The 19,356-nt window shown below is 36.4% G+C and overlaps 1 protein-coding gene across 1 annotated transcript; it reads right to left on the bottom strand.

The window, feature by feature from the left end:
• Positions 1-607: 607 nt before the first annotated feature.
• Positions 608-18,459, bottom strand: LOC104617507 (protein transport protein Sec24B-like; the record flags this gene model as incomplete). The annotated part of the gene is made up of 5 exons (XM_010282843.1): positions 608-789; positions 2,494-2,574; positions 5,672-5,776; positions 11,042-11,227; positions 17,752-18,459. Coding segments are annotated over 5 exons (1,262 nt in total), but the record flags the coding sequence as incomplete, so codon positions are not given.
• Between the last annotated feature and the right edge of the window lie 897 nt (positions 18,460-19,356).

The following is a 19,356-nucleotide window of genomic DNA, read 5'->3' as shown; positions in this document are numbered from 1 at the left end:
GGAAATGGTGGATGTTCAGAGTGATGGTGTTTCGTCTTCCTAAGTAATCATTAAGTGTGATGGAGCTCTGCTTTCCTGGAGATGGCTGAACACCTGCCTGCCAATGGGAAGTGGTGAATGAATTCCTTGTTTTGCTTTGCTTGGATGGCTTTTGCTTTATGTATTAAACTGTCTTTAGCTTAACTCATAAGTTTTCTCACTTTTACTCTTCTGATTCTCTTCCCCATGCCACTGGCAGGGGAGTGAGCCAGTAGGTGTTTGGTGCTTAGTTGCCAGTTGGGGTTAAACCTCAACAACAGGGCTCTGAGCAACCTGATCTAGTTGAAGATGTCCCTGCTCGTTGCAGGGGGGTTGCACTAGATGACCTTTTAAAAGTCCCTTCCAACCCAAACTATTCTATGATTCTATGAACTATTTGGAGATACACCCAAGATTTTAATTCAAAAGCCTTCTAAAAAGAAGTTAAGATCCAGGGCTATGACATCAATATTATACTTTTTTGGCTCAGAAATTATAAAAATAAAAATATGAGAATATGTAAAAAAAGAAATATATCATGGAGAAAGGACTTTTCCCATGAAGTAACTTTTAAATGAAAAATACAAACCTGTGGATAGTGCTGAAACCCAGGATGGTGTCCTGGATTACTGGGCTGCACAGGAGTAGGTGGTGCTGCATTTTGGTAGCCAGGCTGCAGTGTTGGATATCCATAACCGAAGGGCTTAGAAGCTTTTGACGTTTGGGGGACTGATGGAGCAGGAACTGGGCTGCTGGTCACAGAACGTGTCTCTGGAAGGACAAAAAGAAATCCCACAGGTATTGAATACACTTACGATTTCTTTCTTAGTTTGAATGTAAACTCCTAAATGCTCAAACACCACTTTTTCCATTTATAAGTTTATTGCATTATCCATCAAGTTTATCTGCACCGATGAAATAAATCAGCACGGAAGATTCCTGCAATTATGCTGATAAAGGGAGTATACATAGGAAGATGATCAGAGACTTGTGTAACTACTAAACAAAATGCTATTAAAAAAAAGCAACTAAAAGTATTTCAGCTGAATATAAAAAAAGGAAATAAAACCCCCTTAGAACTACATTTTATTCCAAGATTTGCACTTGATATAAACTGCAAAAGAGACCACTCATGTTTAGTCTCTCCTCTACCACTTATAAATACTTTTAAAACATAAGGCTAAGGCAAAAGAACTATTTTCTAAATGTAGACACAGAGCTTTCCTTTAAGTAATGCAAGTCCCTTCTGTATATCCCTGCAGCACAGTTTGGTTCCACTATTTTTAAAGGTCAAATTGAAACACAGACCTAAATTCATACAAAACAGTTGTAAAGAGATGAAACTGCTCTTTAGAAATGTCTACAAATGTGAGCTAAATTTCAGAAGAATTTAAGCTTGGTAAAATCCACCAGGGAAAGTGGCAGGTGAAGAAACCAACCACTCAAGAAACCAACTGTCAAGAAACTACATTTGGCATGAACACTCCAGAAGCATGGGAAAAAAAAATAAATAAAAATCAACCGATTGAAGAAATTTAAAGTTGATCCCATTACTCTAAGGAAAACAAAAGGAACAAGTTATTTTTAGAATATGCCTTCAGCAGAACTCAAAATCATTAATTATTAGCTCAGAAATTAGAACTCAAACCTGCAGCCATGCCTCTGCAACCCTTACTGCATGAGATAGACCCTATGTGGATAGCAATATTGGTTTTTTACTTGACTGAGATTTCACTTTACACAGGAACCCATCAAACCAAGCAAACTATTGTGACACTCTTAGGGGCCAGAGCAATGTAAAAGAGTCAGAGAGGGAGCCCCTCCCCGCCCTTAATCTAATTAGCATTTAAAATACTGGCTAACATACCTACATTGAACAGCATCTTTTCCACCTGCTCTCAATATGACAGCTCTATAGATTTCAAGACTGAGGTAGTCTGCTAGAAGGTTCATTTAGAATAGACCTGACACTCCTGAAATTTTTCGAAATAAAAATAAGCAAAATAGCAGCCATTTTCTTTAAAGGAAGAAAGATAGCAGAAAATAACCCGATCCAAGCATCTCTGCAAACTGGTATCATTGGTCTCTCAAGACTTCAGTGGTGTGTCAACTATTATCAACTACTAATGTCAACACAATCAGGCATACAGTATAGCCTCAAGAAAGATGCCTGCTTTCACACAGAGCATACTTCCATCACCGCCCTCAATATTACAATGGAAACTATGACGATACAGGGAAGTTTTATTAAATGGTTACACCAACTTCAGTGTTAAAACTGTGAAAAGTGATTAAAACAAGTGAGGTACGTTCTCAGTGATGATTTTCCCCACTCCTTTCATAGGCATTCCCTTTCATCTACTTGTTAATTAACAATAAACACCACCAAAAATAGAAAAAAAAACAAAACATAAACAGTAAACATTTAAGTCTTTAAACAAACAATTCAGAATTAACATGTGATAAACTGCTTACCTGGATAGCCACCTCCTTCCAGGGCATCATAATTGTTCAGAACAGGAGAGGCACTGCTTGTAGTAGAGGAACTATCAATTGCTGGGGGAGGAAAACAATTTAAAGGTTAGGTGCTTCAGAAACAGTAAATTTTTGAGAAATAAGAGACTGAGAATTTTTTATAAAAACTTTGGTAAGAAGCTGTCAAGAAAGATCCTGGGTAAAAAGACCACTTCAGCCCTAAGACTCAAAAGCTATTAGCACTGCAAAGAGGAGGGGGAGGAAGAGATAAACAATCAACATAGTATAAAAAGTCAAACAAGCACATGCCAAACAAACAGCAAAAGAGAGATCGATGAGAAAAGGACAAAAACAATGAAAAAAAGTTGTTTCTTGAAATGGAAAGTATTTTTCTATTAAACTAAGAGTTCTTTCTAGACTACATCAACTGAAGCAATGTACAACATTTTTAAAATAGTCTCTGTTCTGACTTCCTTCACTGATACTGTTGTACTCAGAAAGATCAACTGTGACCACACATCCCATTGTGAAGCTGAAAGTATTTCAAGGGAGAACTTCCATGGTGGAACATTTGAGATTTGTTCCCCCTTCAATTGACATTTCCAAGTAAAGAGACTCCTGCATATGAAAACATAACATCACTGAAACTTGGGACACATTAATACCATGGCAGTATCATGACTGTACAGATTATTTTTGAGCATTTTGCCTTTAAAGCGTTCAGCTAAGAAACAGAAAAACTATTTGAAAAAAACGTAACACCAACAATAGATTTCAATTTAAATATTAACACTGTGAAACTCTTACAACGTTAGTTTTCAGATTTTTTTCTGTAAATTTCCCTTTGTTTTTCTGAAGTTTATAAAAGAACATAATTGCAAAATTTCTTTTCCTACCAAATTTTATAGGTTTAATTATTTTGTTCCCTGAGCAGAAACACAGCTTTTAAAAGTTTGGTAAGTCCTGCTACAGAAAAGCCAAAAATATACTTTTATTAGGTCAACAAGATCAAAATTTAAGAACTTTCAAGAAGTTTTTCTTGACTGACCAGAAGTTAGTTCTGCATTTCGACAAAATACCAAAAGCATATAAACACAGTTGTGAACATATAATACACTAGTTCAAGCTTTGTGATTTAACCACTATGTCACTCTCTACAGAGTTTTTCCTCACAGTAAATTGTATTCATAAAATTATATCCAGCTGTATTATAATCCCATACAAAAATGAGCTTGCTCTTTTCACTACTAAGATATTATTGATACAGTGAGTTGCAAAGAAATTTTACATGCTTTCCAAACTCGGCTGGAAAAGGTAAGAGAAACCAATTTGACAAATACACGAAAGAATGTATTTTAAAAGCATGCTGTAAATAAAAATAATGCAACTTAGTCATATTTCTACTACTAAAAAAAAGTTTATGCATAATTGCTGACATACAGAAAAGTTCTAGTTAGAAGGTATCATCCAAGACATTGTGACACACAAACAAGGTCTGCCTAAGTTAAAATAAGAAAGAATCCTATTACTGAGTTCTCATATACTACTGAAGACCTTTCACTTAAGGACTTTGCTTCTAAAGAACTTTCAAATTTTGTAACATATTCTTGATAACTATCAGAGTCCCAATGCCTACAAGAATTAGGATGTGCTCTGTTCTACTTTCCACTGGCAAACAAATATTTAACTCCAAACTAATCATTTGTACAGTTTCCCGCAGACCAGAAGTAGCTGGTCTCTAAGCTGGTCACATGTGTCATGGAAATCTCAGATTCTCCCTCAATAAAAACCACAAGAACTACCACAAAACTTAACAACAGTCTCCCTATGCTTAAATTAAGCTACAATTAAGCTGTCAAAATTTACTTCAGTGTAATAAACACCAGACCAGAGAACACATTAGGAAGACATAAAAAAAAAGTTTTATAAAGAAAAAATTATTAGAAAACACTGCTTAGAGAAAAGTAATACTTAAAACATGCATTTACAGTTAAGTAATTATTTTACCAACGTAACTTTTGCTTTCAGAGTTTTCAAGAACTCTTTTGCAACATAGTTAATGATCTAACTGGTAAGAGTGACAAAAAAACTGAGAAGCTACACAAACACAAGCAACCAGATGTCCAACACCTGTTTTTCATAAAACCACTGGCACAGCCTGAGCTAGAAACCAGTCTCCAGGATCTGTTTAGGATTTACATTAACCCCTGGTGACAGGGCATAAAAAGGGAAGCTTGTTAATCAGGTAGCCTATGTATTGAACCTGGGTGCCCTTTCACTCTTTTGCATAAAATAAATTTAAATACAATGCTAGCTCAAAGGCTACGGGCTTTAGCAAAGTACAGAACTTGAGAGAGAAAGATGGTAGGGAATATGAAAACTTTGGTAGGATTAGGGAACAAAGGAAGGAAACAAAGGTTGCAGTTGATAAAAAAGGAGTTCTGACATATCCTTTGACAGAAACCTTGGGATGGAATTAGGCAAAGATAATTTCTGCAGATAATTCAGTAGGTAGTGCAGCACTAAAAAAACCACAGAACGCTCTCCTGGTTCTTTTAGCCTACTCTTTAGAAATCATAATTCAAAAAGCAGCTGCATCACAACAGTCAAACCTATGTGCCTGACCACAGAGACATACCTTAGAAAGAGAAAAAAGCAGCAGAGATTAATTTACTGTCCTAAAAAGCACACTTATTACCTTCAACATTTACTTTAACACCTCAGTTGTAAGAGTCCCCTATACATAAAATGGGAAACAAGGTAAACACTGTACACTGTATCATTTGTAATAATACAAGTGGCATCTAGTTGCTTAACATAAGCAATTATCAGTCCAAGTTCTAGAGCTAGTTATCTTCAGTTACGAGTTTAAAACCTATTGAAAACCAAAATATTAAAAATATGGGAGTCTTGCAAGTTGTGATTATTACTTTGGTAAATACATAAAACACCTGATATTAGTAAGACAAAAAAAAAAAAAGACGACCATTTCCTGACCACTACTGAACTCCTTTTTGTTTACTATACTAATAACAGCTAGGAAATTCCTAGTTAACTTGATACATGATGAGTCAGAGTGATGTTTTGTCTTAAAGGAAAAAAAGTTTCAGGGGATGGAAATATGGAACAAAACTTGAGTAGGAAGAGAACAAGACACTGGTGTAAAGCTAAAGCCAACCTGCTTCCTCATCCTCCTCATCCTCTTCCTCATCATCTGAACTTGATGACAAGGGAGCTGGTGCAGAGCTAGCTTGATTATTAACATATCCACCATACTGCATGCCTGTGAAGTGGAAAGCACAAACAAAAGAGTCAGACAGACAGGAAAGATGAGAAACAAAAGTCACAAATCACTGCATTAAAAGTGAGAGAAATTAGCCATTCCAGAGAAACCCCAACATGCAAATAGCTAAATCTACAACCCTAGACTCTAGAACTATAGTCCATATGTGAACTATGTAAGCAGTACAGCAGAAGCAGTTTTAAGTGGGCTAGTTTAGCCAAGTATTAGGAGCACATGGCAGTTAGCAAGAAAAATTTTTTTATATATATATAGGTATCTCTCAGTATCTGTGTGTGCATGTACAACGGGAATTTAAACACCCAGACTTTCTATATATGTATTTAATCTGAGTTTGTCCACTGAAATACTTTAGTAAGTTAATATATAAAATGTTAGTTCCTGTGCAAATAAATTCAAATTGTGTTATGAAAATATTAGTATTGAACTTTTTATTGGTACACCTGTCCCTTTTAAGGGAGGAAAAAGTCACATTAGAATTCTGTCAGAAATCAATGAAATATACTGCTGCTGCAACATGTGAGAGTACAAACACATACCTCAGCAACATAGTCAGTGAAGTTTAAGCTAGGTAAACCTGAAAACTTGGTTAGTATTATTTTTAAATTACTGCATAAATTCAGACTCGTAGACCCATATTTAAGTACCTAAATACACTATCCACTTTTAAGATCTGGTGACAACTCAACAACTGTTACCACAGTCAACTCTAAACCGTAATCTGTAAGGGTTTTAGGTAGTGGCTTTTTTGGTAATATTTTTTTGCTTGTTTTTTTTACAGTATCTACTCTCAACATATGCAAACAACACACAAAAGCAGCACATATATACGATTTTAAAACAGAGTAAAGCATGCAGCAATGGCTTATAATTAATTTCCTACATTACTCATTACTGATGCAGTTTCAGCACTGCTAAGAAATCTTAAGTTTCTCTTGTCATGGGGTATGGTTAGCAAGGGTTTTTAAATATGCTTGCAGTCAGGGACACATCCCAAATAAATGCGAGCGACCACTGTTACTCTTAAAATCCAATGGATTGCTATAGCAAGAAAATATCCTAATTCTTCAAAAATCTTCACAATTTTTCAGACTCTTGACAGTTTGGTGTTTTTCTCCCTGTAGAAGCACTGTGGCACCATTAGAGTAGTGCTCTATATTTTAACACTATAAAGCACTACAGAAGTGGTGTATGCTATCCATAATCTGAAACCATAATGGTAATTAATAACCTCCTCCATTCCACAATTTAAATCGACTACATTAACTTTTATTTTAACCTAGGGGCTAAAAATGCTGTTATGTTTCATGGCTTTTTTAAAAGGGTTAGCAAATGAACCCAAGAGGACTGCTTCCATTTCACTCAAAAAAACTCAACAGGATCAAGGTGAAGGGTATCTATTCAAACAGTGAAAGGAAAAAGAAAACAGAGCAAAACCGTATCACAACATTCTTGAGAAGCTGAACTTTCATACAGAGGTTACTGCATGAAGAGACTGATATTGTTTTACTTTATCCAGTGCATTAATTCTGATCAAGTTTCTCTACAATACAAGTAGTCACAACGGTGAAGGCAAAAATCAACCCAAGTGTAACCAAGGAGGTACAATGCTTCAGTTTCTCTGTACTGCTACAACACAGGGCTAACTCAAGTGATTCATAGTCCCATCTTTCATGAAGGCTACTGGATACACTTGATAAGGACATCAGCAAGAAAACAGTTTTCTGCACAAAACCAGACTACAGCCAAGGGGACCACGTCTTTTCTCAGGCCTGGGAGAGCTACCAAGGAACAAGACAAAACTGCATTATCGGGAAGGAGAAAGACCAACTTAACATAATTAACAGGGGAAAAAAAGTCAGGATGACAAGAAATGATGCAGTGTAACACAGACATAGTAAAAGAAGATGGGCACAGTGTGAGAGTGCAAGGACAGATCTCTAACAAATACCATATACACAGACAGGAGAAGAAAGAAAGTAAATCTACCTGGCAAGAGCATGCCAATGCAAAAACTCCAAGCATAGGCAGGTAAGGGAAAAAAGACTGAATGAGTCTTTCTACTAATGCTACCAGGGATTCTTTGGAATGTTTGTTTTTGAAAACAAACAAAAAACATTCTACTGCTAAAACTCCCCCTTTTCCAGTCACTGGTCACATACTGGAAGGATTTATGTCCACATAAAGGACACACGTGTTCAGAAAGAACAGAGAAGAAAAGATTTTAAAATATTCTAGTGACACAGAACTTTAGCAATCATGAACTATGTCACTATGAATCCTCTGGAAGCAGGGCTGGTTTGACTCTTATCAGACTTACGAGTTTGCAAAGATTTCTTTCTTTATTTTCATTGCCAGCAGTACTACAAATTCTGCCTTTAGGATACTCTTGTGTCATGCTAGCACAACTGTCGAGCCACAGAAACAATGAGAGAACTGATGTAGCTGAAAAATAACCTCGTAAAAAAAAAAAAAAAAAAAAAAGAGTCTTTCTCACATGGAAAAGCCTCCTATTCCAGTTTACTGCCCAGCAATGCCACCAGTAGGCCAGCACAGGGGAGAAAACAACTGAAGGGCAGAAATGGGTGAGTGAAGACAGCAGTTACAAGTGGCACCATATGCCCAAGAATGATTTCTGTTGTGACAAGTCAGTTCTGCTTAGCATCTTTTACAGAGTGGCTAATAATGTTAAAATCTCCCACTCTTAAAACTGCAAAAGCTTATTTTGAACTAATTATTTATTTTGAGTGAGATTACTTCATAGGTCTGGCTTAAAATGTAACCATGTAAATTTAAATTGTCACAAATTCTTGGACTGGAAATTTCTAAACCCTGCTAACAGTGTACCTGTAATATATCATTATCACACTCTAAGGCTTTATCCCACTATATTTTACAGACACTTAGAAACATAGGTGGGAGGACACAAAAGGATATACTGGGATAAGAACTCATTTGTCTATGAAATAAGCCAACTATTTAGGTATTTTAAGTAACAATCACTCATACCATGAAATACTTTTAAATGCAAAGCATACATTGGGTTAAGTTTCATAATGGAGGACCCACCAAAAATGAAAATTAAATAATCACATGCAAAAATAAACTGTATCTTGAAGTTCCTTAACTGGCTCTCTACCCACAACCCTCATTTTCAACAAATTTACTATGGTATTACAAGCTTAATATTACAAATAGTAGTTCTTACAAAATGAACCCTCCTCTTCTCCATTCCTAAACTCTTTGCTTTACATTATTTTCATTTACTCATCAGCATCTCTCACCAACACAAAACCTAAGGAAGCCCAAAAATAACATCCAGACATGACACACATTCTCAAAGGTCACCTCTAGGATGCCATTTTTAAGTAAATTATCTGCATTAAATGTGTATGGATATTTATATAAGATTAAATAGGCTTTAATAAATTTTAAGGTTTTTGTCCTGTTAGAACTAAACAATTAGAATATTCTAATTCTGTATAGAAATGCCCACACAGGAGCTTAAAACAATGAAATACACTTTAAAAATTAATTCAAACTGGTTTTTCAGAATGCTTTCATGGAGACAACCCTAATCTGTAATAAGATAAAAATCAGTCCATTTAAACCCTACATGAGAAACAGACTTGGAATTCTAACCCAGACAAATACTCAGTAGATGTGTTCTATTTTTTCAATAGGTTGATTTCTACAAATAAAGTTATCACACTTAATTGTTGATAAAAAGGTATTACAAGAGTACATTATGTATTTCAGACTCCTCAAATGAAACTAACTGAAAAGAGTTTGAAGCCTTCTAATGCTCATAAAAATATAATCTAAACATAGAAACACATGTGTGTGATGACATGTACGTGGATTTATTATAGATTATTTTATAATGTAAATACAACTAGATCAATGCAAACTCCTGATAACTTATCTACATATTCCTGACATAGGTATATTGTTGGTTTTAAAGTGTGCTCATTCAGCTACATTTGCATTAACCTTCACTTATATAGAAGTATTTGAATTTAGTAGAGCTCAGCAGTGACCCCAGTGATTTATGTTTGATGTACAAAGTGTTCACACGTTATACAGGAACCACTGCGAGAACATATATATTGCATGTTAAGGCAAGCACAGTTAAACAGCTGAAATCCTTTTTCTCCTTAGAAACAGGGTTATGCGATTTCTTCAGAAGATGAAGCAACAGGTTTTTCCTGTTCCAAAAATTGATTTATCATTTTAAAATGGTACACTGTATAAAGGACTTCATAGCAATGAAGAATTACCTTTTTGCCTGTAATCTGATTTACAGAGTTGATTCACAGACAAGTTATTTCTTTACATTCTTCACTCCACCAGAAAAAGGAGGAAATGAAGGAAACGGGGAAATTTAGACATTTATGTCAGAGGATTTTGAAATTTAAGAACAAAAAACATGCTGTCACACACCATGCTTTTGAGAATTATTTTGAACACTGGACATGTCACATTGTCCTGGACAAAATTAATGCTTACTTCCATCTCACACACCGAGTTCTTTTTCCATAAGAATTTAAAATTCTGAAATTACCAAGAGAAAATACAGACAAAAAAAATCAGCACAGTAAATTAGATTTGGAATACTAGACACAGAAACATGTAATAGTCTAAGACACAAGTCAAAACATCAGGGCAGAATTAGCATGGCTGAAGGTGGCTCAAGACCCAACCGATTCTTTGTCAAGAGGCTACCAACATCAGAACAGGAAGGAGCTTATAAAAATAACTCCTAGAGCAGCTCTTCATGGGAGCTTACAGCCAGGGAATATAAATTTTATCAGTTTGAATTTAATACTCAAGCTTATTCTGCTACCCACTGCTAGCACTAGCAAATTGCTAGTTTAGATCTGATTTTTTAATACAGACAGATTACAAAAGCTACTTTAAGATCTCCTTCTGAGAAGTCAAAATAGTGAGCAGCTTTTCAGAAAAGTAAGGAAACTAAAAGAAGGGCTTTTTGAGGAAAAGACATGTGAGACTGTCAACAAGACAAACAAGCCAAAAATGATGTATGGCCAAAGAAAATCAAACAGGAGAGCTGAGAAAAGCTAGAACCAGGGTGGTACAAAACAAGAACACTTAAGGGAGCCTGATGAGATGCAAGACATGTACGCCAGTCAGATAAATGCAGAAGAGCAGCAATAAAGCTTCCAGCTCTCACGTGCACATGTGGAACAGAAGTCTGTACTGTAACTTCCCATTCCCTTTTAGTACCTTCCTGAAGGGCCGACACTGGTGACTGTGTAACAGTGGGTGAAGATCGTGGCTGTGAAGAAAGGCTTGGAGCAGATGTCCTTACTGACGAGATCACAGCAGAGGAAGCAGATGTTCCAGCCCCAGGCTTGGTAAATGGAACGCTCTGGCTCACAGAGTGCACGGGCTGTGAAGAATCAATGCCACCTGAAAACAACAGCAGAAAGCAGGAACACTTTGTTTGTATTTGCAGACAATTACACAATGCAAGCAATCACATTTGATTTCACAATAACTACTAAAACAATACCAGTACTTCAGAGAGAGATGCCTTCAAGCAAGTATATATGGAAAACTTGATTTTTTTAAATTAAATACCTATGATGATAAAACTGCATTAGAATGAACACATTGCTCTGACAACTAACAGCAAAAAGGAACGTATGATGTAGTAAGATCAAGACCAAAAGCCAAATTGATCCATTTTTGATCCATCCCCACAACTCCACGCTTTCAGAGGTTCCTCTTCCCAGATAAGAGGAATGCAGTCTACGTAGAATGGCTCCCTCTCAATATTCCTCCCACAAGCAGGAAACCTGAAAGTCAGCTGTGTACTAGACCAGTATTCTGCCTCTCTCACAGGGCTGGCACTTGGCAATTTTGGTACTCAGCTATGAGACCCATATTCCAAGCAGTCTGTTTCAATCAACCCTGAGTACTCCGCAGAACTTCTGATGTGTTTTAAACATCTGGAATAGATATAATCTACTTAAAAAAGTCAGATTAGTACTTTGAGAGATTTAACACAGTCCAGCTGAAATTCCTATCAGATAAGGACAATATAACTTCAATTGAGTTAGCTTTTAAGTGGGTCCCTCTTTGTCAATTTATAATTGAAAAAATTAATCATATTCTGATTCTTTCAAAACAACCTAACATGCCAAGCTCTTAAAAATAAGAATAGAAAGAAAATGGTTTGACCAATACTACCCAGTAAACACAGAGAGAAATTAAGCAAGAACAAAACTCACTGTAGTTGTAGAGTACTTAAGTTACAGAATTCACCAGAGGATACACAGGTAATACTAACTTTGCTTCCGCTGCACATATAGCGGTGTAGTTCATACAGTCCCTGACTTTTCCTTAAATAATGGAGTTGATACCTGAAAGGACTTTATGAGGAAGTTGAGGCTTCCTTTATAGAGGGAAGAAGCAGCAGCAGATTAAAATGATCTTTCTGTTTTTCTATTTTACTGTCAAAATTAACAGCATATATTTTCACCGCCTTAATGGAACTTTTATTTATTATGTAGTTTTCAAATATAGTGTTGAGCATACATATTGCTTTTTCGCAAGTGTTATCAAAATTAGAATATGTATTTCTCCAAAGTACATACACACAGCATTTTCTATTGAAATGTACTTGCTATAACTTCTGCTTCTATACGTTATGTCTTGTAGACTCCTCACAGAAGCATCAGCACCTGTCAGCAGAAATGTTCTTGTCAGGGTAGCTACACAGCTTTCTCAAGCAAGAAATGCAAGATGACAAGGGAAGTTCTTTGCAACATTAGTGTGCTTACCCAGGTTTTGTAGCAGAGAGAATTGTTTATGGAGTTATGGTATTTTCCACACTTCAAGTCACTGCTGCAATGCTTACAGCATCAAACACTGCTGTAGAACATGCTACGTGCTATAATGTCACCGTGTCACATGTTCAAAAGCCAAAACCAATTTACACTTGGATTAGCTGAAGATGCAATACCTTCTTGCCAAGTACCAGTAACTACTCTCAAACAAAAGTTATCCAAAATATCCTTCAAAATTACATGGATCCTTTACATGTATTCTAAAAAATGTTTTTAAACTCTGAGAAAAAAAAGATGTAATTTTTTTCTTTGTACAAAAATCCAGCCTGCAAAATTGCATGTTAAACTTTATTTGGCGACTCTGAAAGTTTTCAAAAACCATGAGTAATTAAAACCAAAGGAAACACCTGGACAATGTTAATCTTTAAAAACACATTGTTAGTAAATATCATCACATGAGGTAATCTACTGTGATGGTAATTATGCTATCAATTTTTTTCCTTGTGGCCAGTAAGAAGATTGCACCCTGCTATATAAGTACTGATGAATTTAGGATGGCGTATTTTAGCTTAAGACAAAGCTGGACTGAACACCAGTTTAGAGTACCAGTTTCCCATTAGGTTATCCAGGAAAAGGTCAACCAGGCCATACAATATTCCACCAACTGATGTCATGAGAAGCCAAGAGCTTTGTCAGGCTGCAGTAAATATAAAACCCAATCTCAGTGACACAGTATTTTCTGTTTTTCACCTCCCACTCCTCTCAGCTTTAAGGGGCACTGAAGTTTTCCCTTGTGCCTTTCAACCATGAACATCTCTTCCACTAAAGATAACCAAGTAAGTATACAAAAGACACGTACCAATAAAGATCTATGTTACAGAAAGAATCTGCAGAGCTGGGCAAATTAGCAGTGTAACTCATCATTTTTCCTATAAAACTAGCACTTAAAAGTTTTTATTTAATTTCCAACTTGAGACCTACAGGTAGCAGTTAAAAAGTGTATCACCACAATATTTTCTCAAGTTTGCAGAAGAGATGCAAGAACCATCCCGTTTGAGTTGCTACAGCTGTGATCTTGAGTTCCTGCCCCCCAGCCCCCTCCCCGCAACACGCAATTTCTACAGAGACATTTCCCACCTTCCGCACCTTGGTTTTCAACAGCATCCTATCTCCCCAACTTTTTGTATCTTGGCTGCAGTCCTTCCCCTTTTTCCAACCACACCTATATGAGCAGATTTACAGGATTATAGCCCACATTCCTATGGAACTGGGGCAGCAAGGACTTTAGATCCTGATATGATATAAGAGGAAGTATGTGCATGAGATAAAGAAATTAAAGTGTCTCCCACTCAAGCAGACTGCCTATGATTACAGGACAGAAGGCAAGATCCAGGAAGCAAAGAAACCCATACCATTTACCCGCAGGAGTTCTTTACCTCCCTCTCCTCAGGGAGGCAGGGAGGAGTCCAGTAAAATTTGGGCATCCTGGTTGAAACCCACACTGACTGGAAAGAACCAAGAAAAATCAGAGTGCACTGATTTCAGCTGAAATAAGCTGGAAAAATATTAAGGAAAGATAGAAAAGACAAAAAACTTAAATAATACAGAGTGTGTTATTTACATAGCATAACACCATTTCTGGACAGATTTGTATCAACACTGTTCTGCTGAAATACAGAATTTAAAACTAGAAGAGGGCATTTTTGCTAGGTGAAACTAGTTTAAATCAGCAAGCAGAAAAACCTCAAATTAAATATTTGTATTCTACTTTATTTATACTTCCTAACACAAAGAAAATTATTCTCACTGGCTGCTATTCATCAAAACAGCTCAACTTCCATCAAAAAATGCCTCTCAAAATAAATTTCTTCTTTTCTTCTAGTGAAATTTCAGCAAGCTTCACTGAAAATACTTCAGTGACTTCAGAGCGTGCCTGCCAAAGTTTTAGAAAAAGATTTTGTTGCAGTTCTGTGTCCTCAGTACATGATATACAGCAGCTCAAACAGTTTAATCTTAAGAGAGTCAGTATTTTCGGGGCTTTCCAAGGCCCTAGACAAATTGATTTAAATACAATTGTAAGTCCAACGCTTCAAACTTTTCTGATTCAAATAGAAAACAATTCAGAAATCACCACACTTCTAAAAAGCTTATGCCAGCCTAATTTTCCTAAGTCCTGTTTAAACACAGAGATTTTATTAAAAACATGGCATTCTTTATATAAACCATGTTTCACTTTCATCACAGAGAGCTCTCAGTATTCACCGACTGCACAAAACTGCTATTGAAAAACACATTAAGACAGTAGTATCCTGAATGACAGTCTTTCTAAGATCTGCTTATTTATAATTTAAGAATTGTGAGGGGTCTTCTTTCACAGCACAGCAGCAATGACAGCAAACTGTCTTATTGGCGCCCTGACTAACAGTAGAATACTGTATCAAAATATCTTTACATGAACAGTCACAGAAAGCACACTTTGGAGTTTCAGTGTATCTTAAGTTTTTTTTCAAGCAATTTTCCTAAAAACTATGCACAGAACAGACTGTAACTGTTTTCCATTATTGTTTCCTTCCTGGAGAATAGCAGGGAAGATAAAATATTCAGAAAAATTCCTTCTTGTGAATCATTCATCATTTCCTTAAATTCCTTGTACGTTGTACTCAGACACTTTCCAAGGATGTACAAGAAATGGCAAATAATTTTCAAGATCCAACTCCTTTTTTAAACGCTAAAAACCATTAGAATACTATACATAAAATGACTCCATCTGAGAATAAGACTGTATTTAGAAAGCATATCAGTGTCCCAAAAAGTAAATCAATTATGCCAAGACCAAACAATTATTTGCCATCTTTTATCAGCAAAGTGTTGTAGCAATTGGCTAAAATGTATTAAAAATTCAAAGATGTTGAATGCTAGACTATTATTGGAGGCAGACTGCTTAGGCCCAGGCTTCAAAAATGGTGTAAGTCTTTAGAATTTAGTAGTAAAACAGCCCAGCTCTTCCTTCAGCCTAGCTACTGACTGCTACCTTTATTTGGTCTTTCCCAGTCAGCAAATACAGAATCATTTGTATGATGAGGTTGAACCAGAATTTAGAGGGAAAAGAAAAATTTATTCTCCAGGTAAATTAGTTCCACAACCCAGCCCACTATGCAAGGAAGCACAGGGCATGCTGATATCAGCAGCTCTACAAGCTTGGAAAGAGTCTGAATGTGGTTTAAGTAATTATGCCTACAGTCCAGCAAACAAACCAAGTACTGCAGTATTACTCGAGTGTAGCAGAAACAGTGGATGTTTTTATTTTCATAACTAAAGTGTGTGTACCTATTACACACCAGTACAGCAGTCAATTCTATCATCAGCTCTTTGAAATGCCAGCATAACTTTTTCTTGAGGCCATGTATTAACTCAATCATTCCTTTAAGAAGAGCACTGAATGGTTCAGAAATAAGACTATCCATTGCTCAAACTGCCCTTCACAGTCTGGTCAGCTCCACTGTTTCACCTTTAAAACAGATGCTCCTTATAAAAAAAAAAATAGTTATGAACAAATAATATATTTCAAGACATCCTCAAAGGAAATAAAATTAACAGGCATTTAAATTAAAAATTTTGGTAAATAAAACACTAACAGTTTAAACAAACAATCAGTCACTTTCATAGGACTACGGCAAATCTTACTATTCTGGAATGATACCTGCATTCTGCCAAGACCAGCTGTAGATTCTGCGCTCAACAGAATTTTTTTGGCCAGAACTTTGAAACTTTAGTCCTTGAAAGAATTCATTTTTATGCTCAATCTTGAAACGCCATTAACTTCAGAAGCTTTTTAAGGAGCTCCCTATGTTTCTTTTTTAAACAGTATTTTGTTTCATGTTTTTGAAATATTACAGAAAATCGCACAGAGCACCTCATAGAGACAGAATTCAACTCTACTAATATTCACACTAGTAAAACTGAGCTGAAGGATGACACTCTACATCCTAGTCTTGGGGAAAAGAAGCAATATTGAAACTAAATTTAACCTTAGTATGGATTGGATGAGCTTGATTTAAGCTTAGCTGTTTTTCCCAGGCAAAGCTTTACCATCATCAAAATCATGTTCTTTCATAAGTCCTTGGTCTTCGAAAACGTCCACTACATGGATTCCTAAAACAATTCCAATGTTAAGCTATAATCTGAAATATCTGGCATAAAAAAGGAAACATTCTACAGGTCTCTAATATCTGTCTCATCAGAAAAAGAAAACCATTAGTCTTGCACAGCTTACAAGTCAAAACCGCATGAAGTCAGAAAATTACCAGTACAGAAAGAAAACCAGAATTTTCCTGCACATGCTACTGAGCTCTCGGAGAGCACAATGTTTCAATGTGGAGGCACTCCCACACCTCTAATCTCTTCCACTCTTTCTACCAAGTACTACCTACCCTATGAACTTGCACTCAGTTTTCCCATGAAGCAGACTGCTAGCAAGGACTAAGTATACTCACCCTCAACTGCCACCTTTGCAACTTCATTCTCTATAGCTACAGCCATACTAAAAACATCAAGTTGCTGCTTACAAAAATCAGCTAAAACCACCAAAATTGCACTCTCATTCAAATGCTTATAAAAAAAACCTAATTAAAAAAAAAACCAATTGTCTTCAAACCCATGTAGGCTTCTACTTTTTCTGAATTTTCTGAAGAAAAGAGTGCATGCATGTTCGGTTAGGTAAAATGTAAGGAATCAATATAGATCATGACTTCAAAAAATTCTCCAGCTAGAAGAGGAAAAAAAAGTACCTTTGTGATTAATAGACATATTTCAGAAATTACACACTCCTTCAAAATGGCATGAAAAAATTCCCTTCCAAGGCCACTTAAATGAAAAAAAAAAACAAACAATAAACTAAAACCATTCCCCAGATAGTGTCTTTTTCAGTATCTCTTAATAGAAACACGTCAGTGATACAATTAGCTGCTATTGTGAGCACTGTGGTAACCAAGTGAGAAAAGCTTCACAAATGAGTAAGAACAGAATTCAAAATTACGATACAGAATTTCACCCAGTCAACAAGTACAAGCCAACAAAAGCATGTGATTTCTGATGTTTCCCAGACACATCTGGAAGTTCACTAATCTTCAAATAATACCATACCTGTATTTATTTGGTTGTTTACTTTAGCAATCGATCCAGTGAGATTCCTGCCGAGGTTGTCTTGAACAGACTGAGTAGATGAAATAGTTGATAATGCTGAATTATATCCCACGGGAACATGCTGTTGAAGTGAATGAGGTACTGATGTAGTCTGGCTAGTATATGTATTTGTCTCTTTGAACTGTCCAACAGCAGGTAGGCTCTGAGAGGTAAATGCCTGCCCATACACACCGCCAGCAGCCGCAGGATAGGAAACATTAGGATACATGGCACTAGAAACCACAGGCATGGTGTAGTGATCAGAATTAAGAGGAAATCCCTGAGATGCAACTGGAGAGCTGACAGACGGGCTGTAGTGATTACCAAATGCCGAGTATGAATATGACTGCTGAGCACTCGTATGCAAGTAGGATGCAGATGATATTGCTCCTGGAATAGGTCCTTCAGCTGACCCCACAGTGTGGGGAGGAGTTTTGTTGTACAACTGCTGTGCTTCCTGTGTATTCAACACATTGGTACCCACAGGTGTCATAACATTTTGTGCTGGTGCTGAATAGTAAGTAGGGTAGTAACTGGCTCTATACTGATTATCCAAATGTGAAGCAGCAGCTTTACTGGGCACTTGGGAATAGTGTCCTGAGGGTGCACCATAGGTAGGAGGATTCGAGCCATAGCCAGAAGGGAACTGCATCCGATTCTGCACAGGACCTGAAAAGGAGTGAAAATGTCACATGTATTAAAGATGCATCTGCTAGTAGTGCAAATTGACTCTGTACTTACTCTAACTAACCAACAATTGGTTTCTCCTTGTTTTCTGTGACTATTTTTGAGGTCTATTTCCATCAGCAGAAAGAGAACAAACCAAGTATAACACATGCAAAATATAATAGTTGAAGTAATTTGCAAACGTACACAGAAGAGAGAAATTGCTTCCATTATCGAAAGAGGTTTCCAATGCCAAGACTGTATGCCTAACATTTGTACTTTGAATACTTTTAAGAGTTTTTAGGAGATTAATATTTAAACAAATAGCGAGCAACAGTAAGCACCAAACTGATGTTTCTAAGTGTCTGAATACAACTGTATGCCTTAAAGAAACTGACTGAATGTCAATGTGTAAAGATGTAGGTCCTCTTCTTTATAAATCCTCAATACAGTGACCAAGATAAAATGCTGCAGGCAGTTATTTTTGTCTTCTATATTCTTTTCTATTATGTTTTTATGAAAATCAACATTTTTATGAAACTACAGAGTATCTGACAAGACACTTCATCTCTGTTTACTGCCTGATACTTAAACAAGGTATAGGAGATGTTGCTATCAGAGAAACTGACCTCTGCTATCACTGCAACTGGCTGTGCAACATTAGAGGTTAACTACATACTGGTCCAGCAAGGGTCACATAAGTACTTGTTTGCTAGAGACCGAATGTTAACTATGTCCAAGCTGTTTTTTTTTCAATGGCACATCTGAAAGCTCTTCCTCAAGTTCTTTTCCTGAACCCTATTTTTATTTTCTAGGGAACCACAAATGCATTTCCCTGGATAACTTCCTTTCTTAAAATTACCACACACTACTGCTTACATCATGCTGAATGACCGTGGT

This window comes from Phaethon lepturus, unplaced genomic scaffold (genome assembly GCF_000687285.1).
Source record: "Phaethon lepturus isolate BGI_N335 unplaced genomic scaffold, ASM68728v1 scaffold16292, whole genome shotgun sequence".
In the NCBI taxonomy this organism is placed as follows: Eukaryota; Metazoa; Chordata; class Aves; order Phaethontiformes; family Phaethontidae; genus Phaethon; species Phaethon lepturus.
This window is presented reverse-complemented; position numbering and strand designations above follow the sequence as displayed.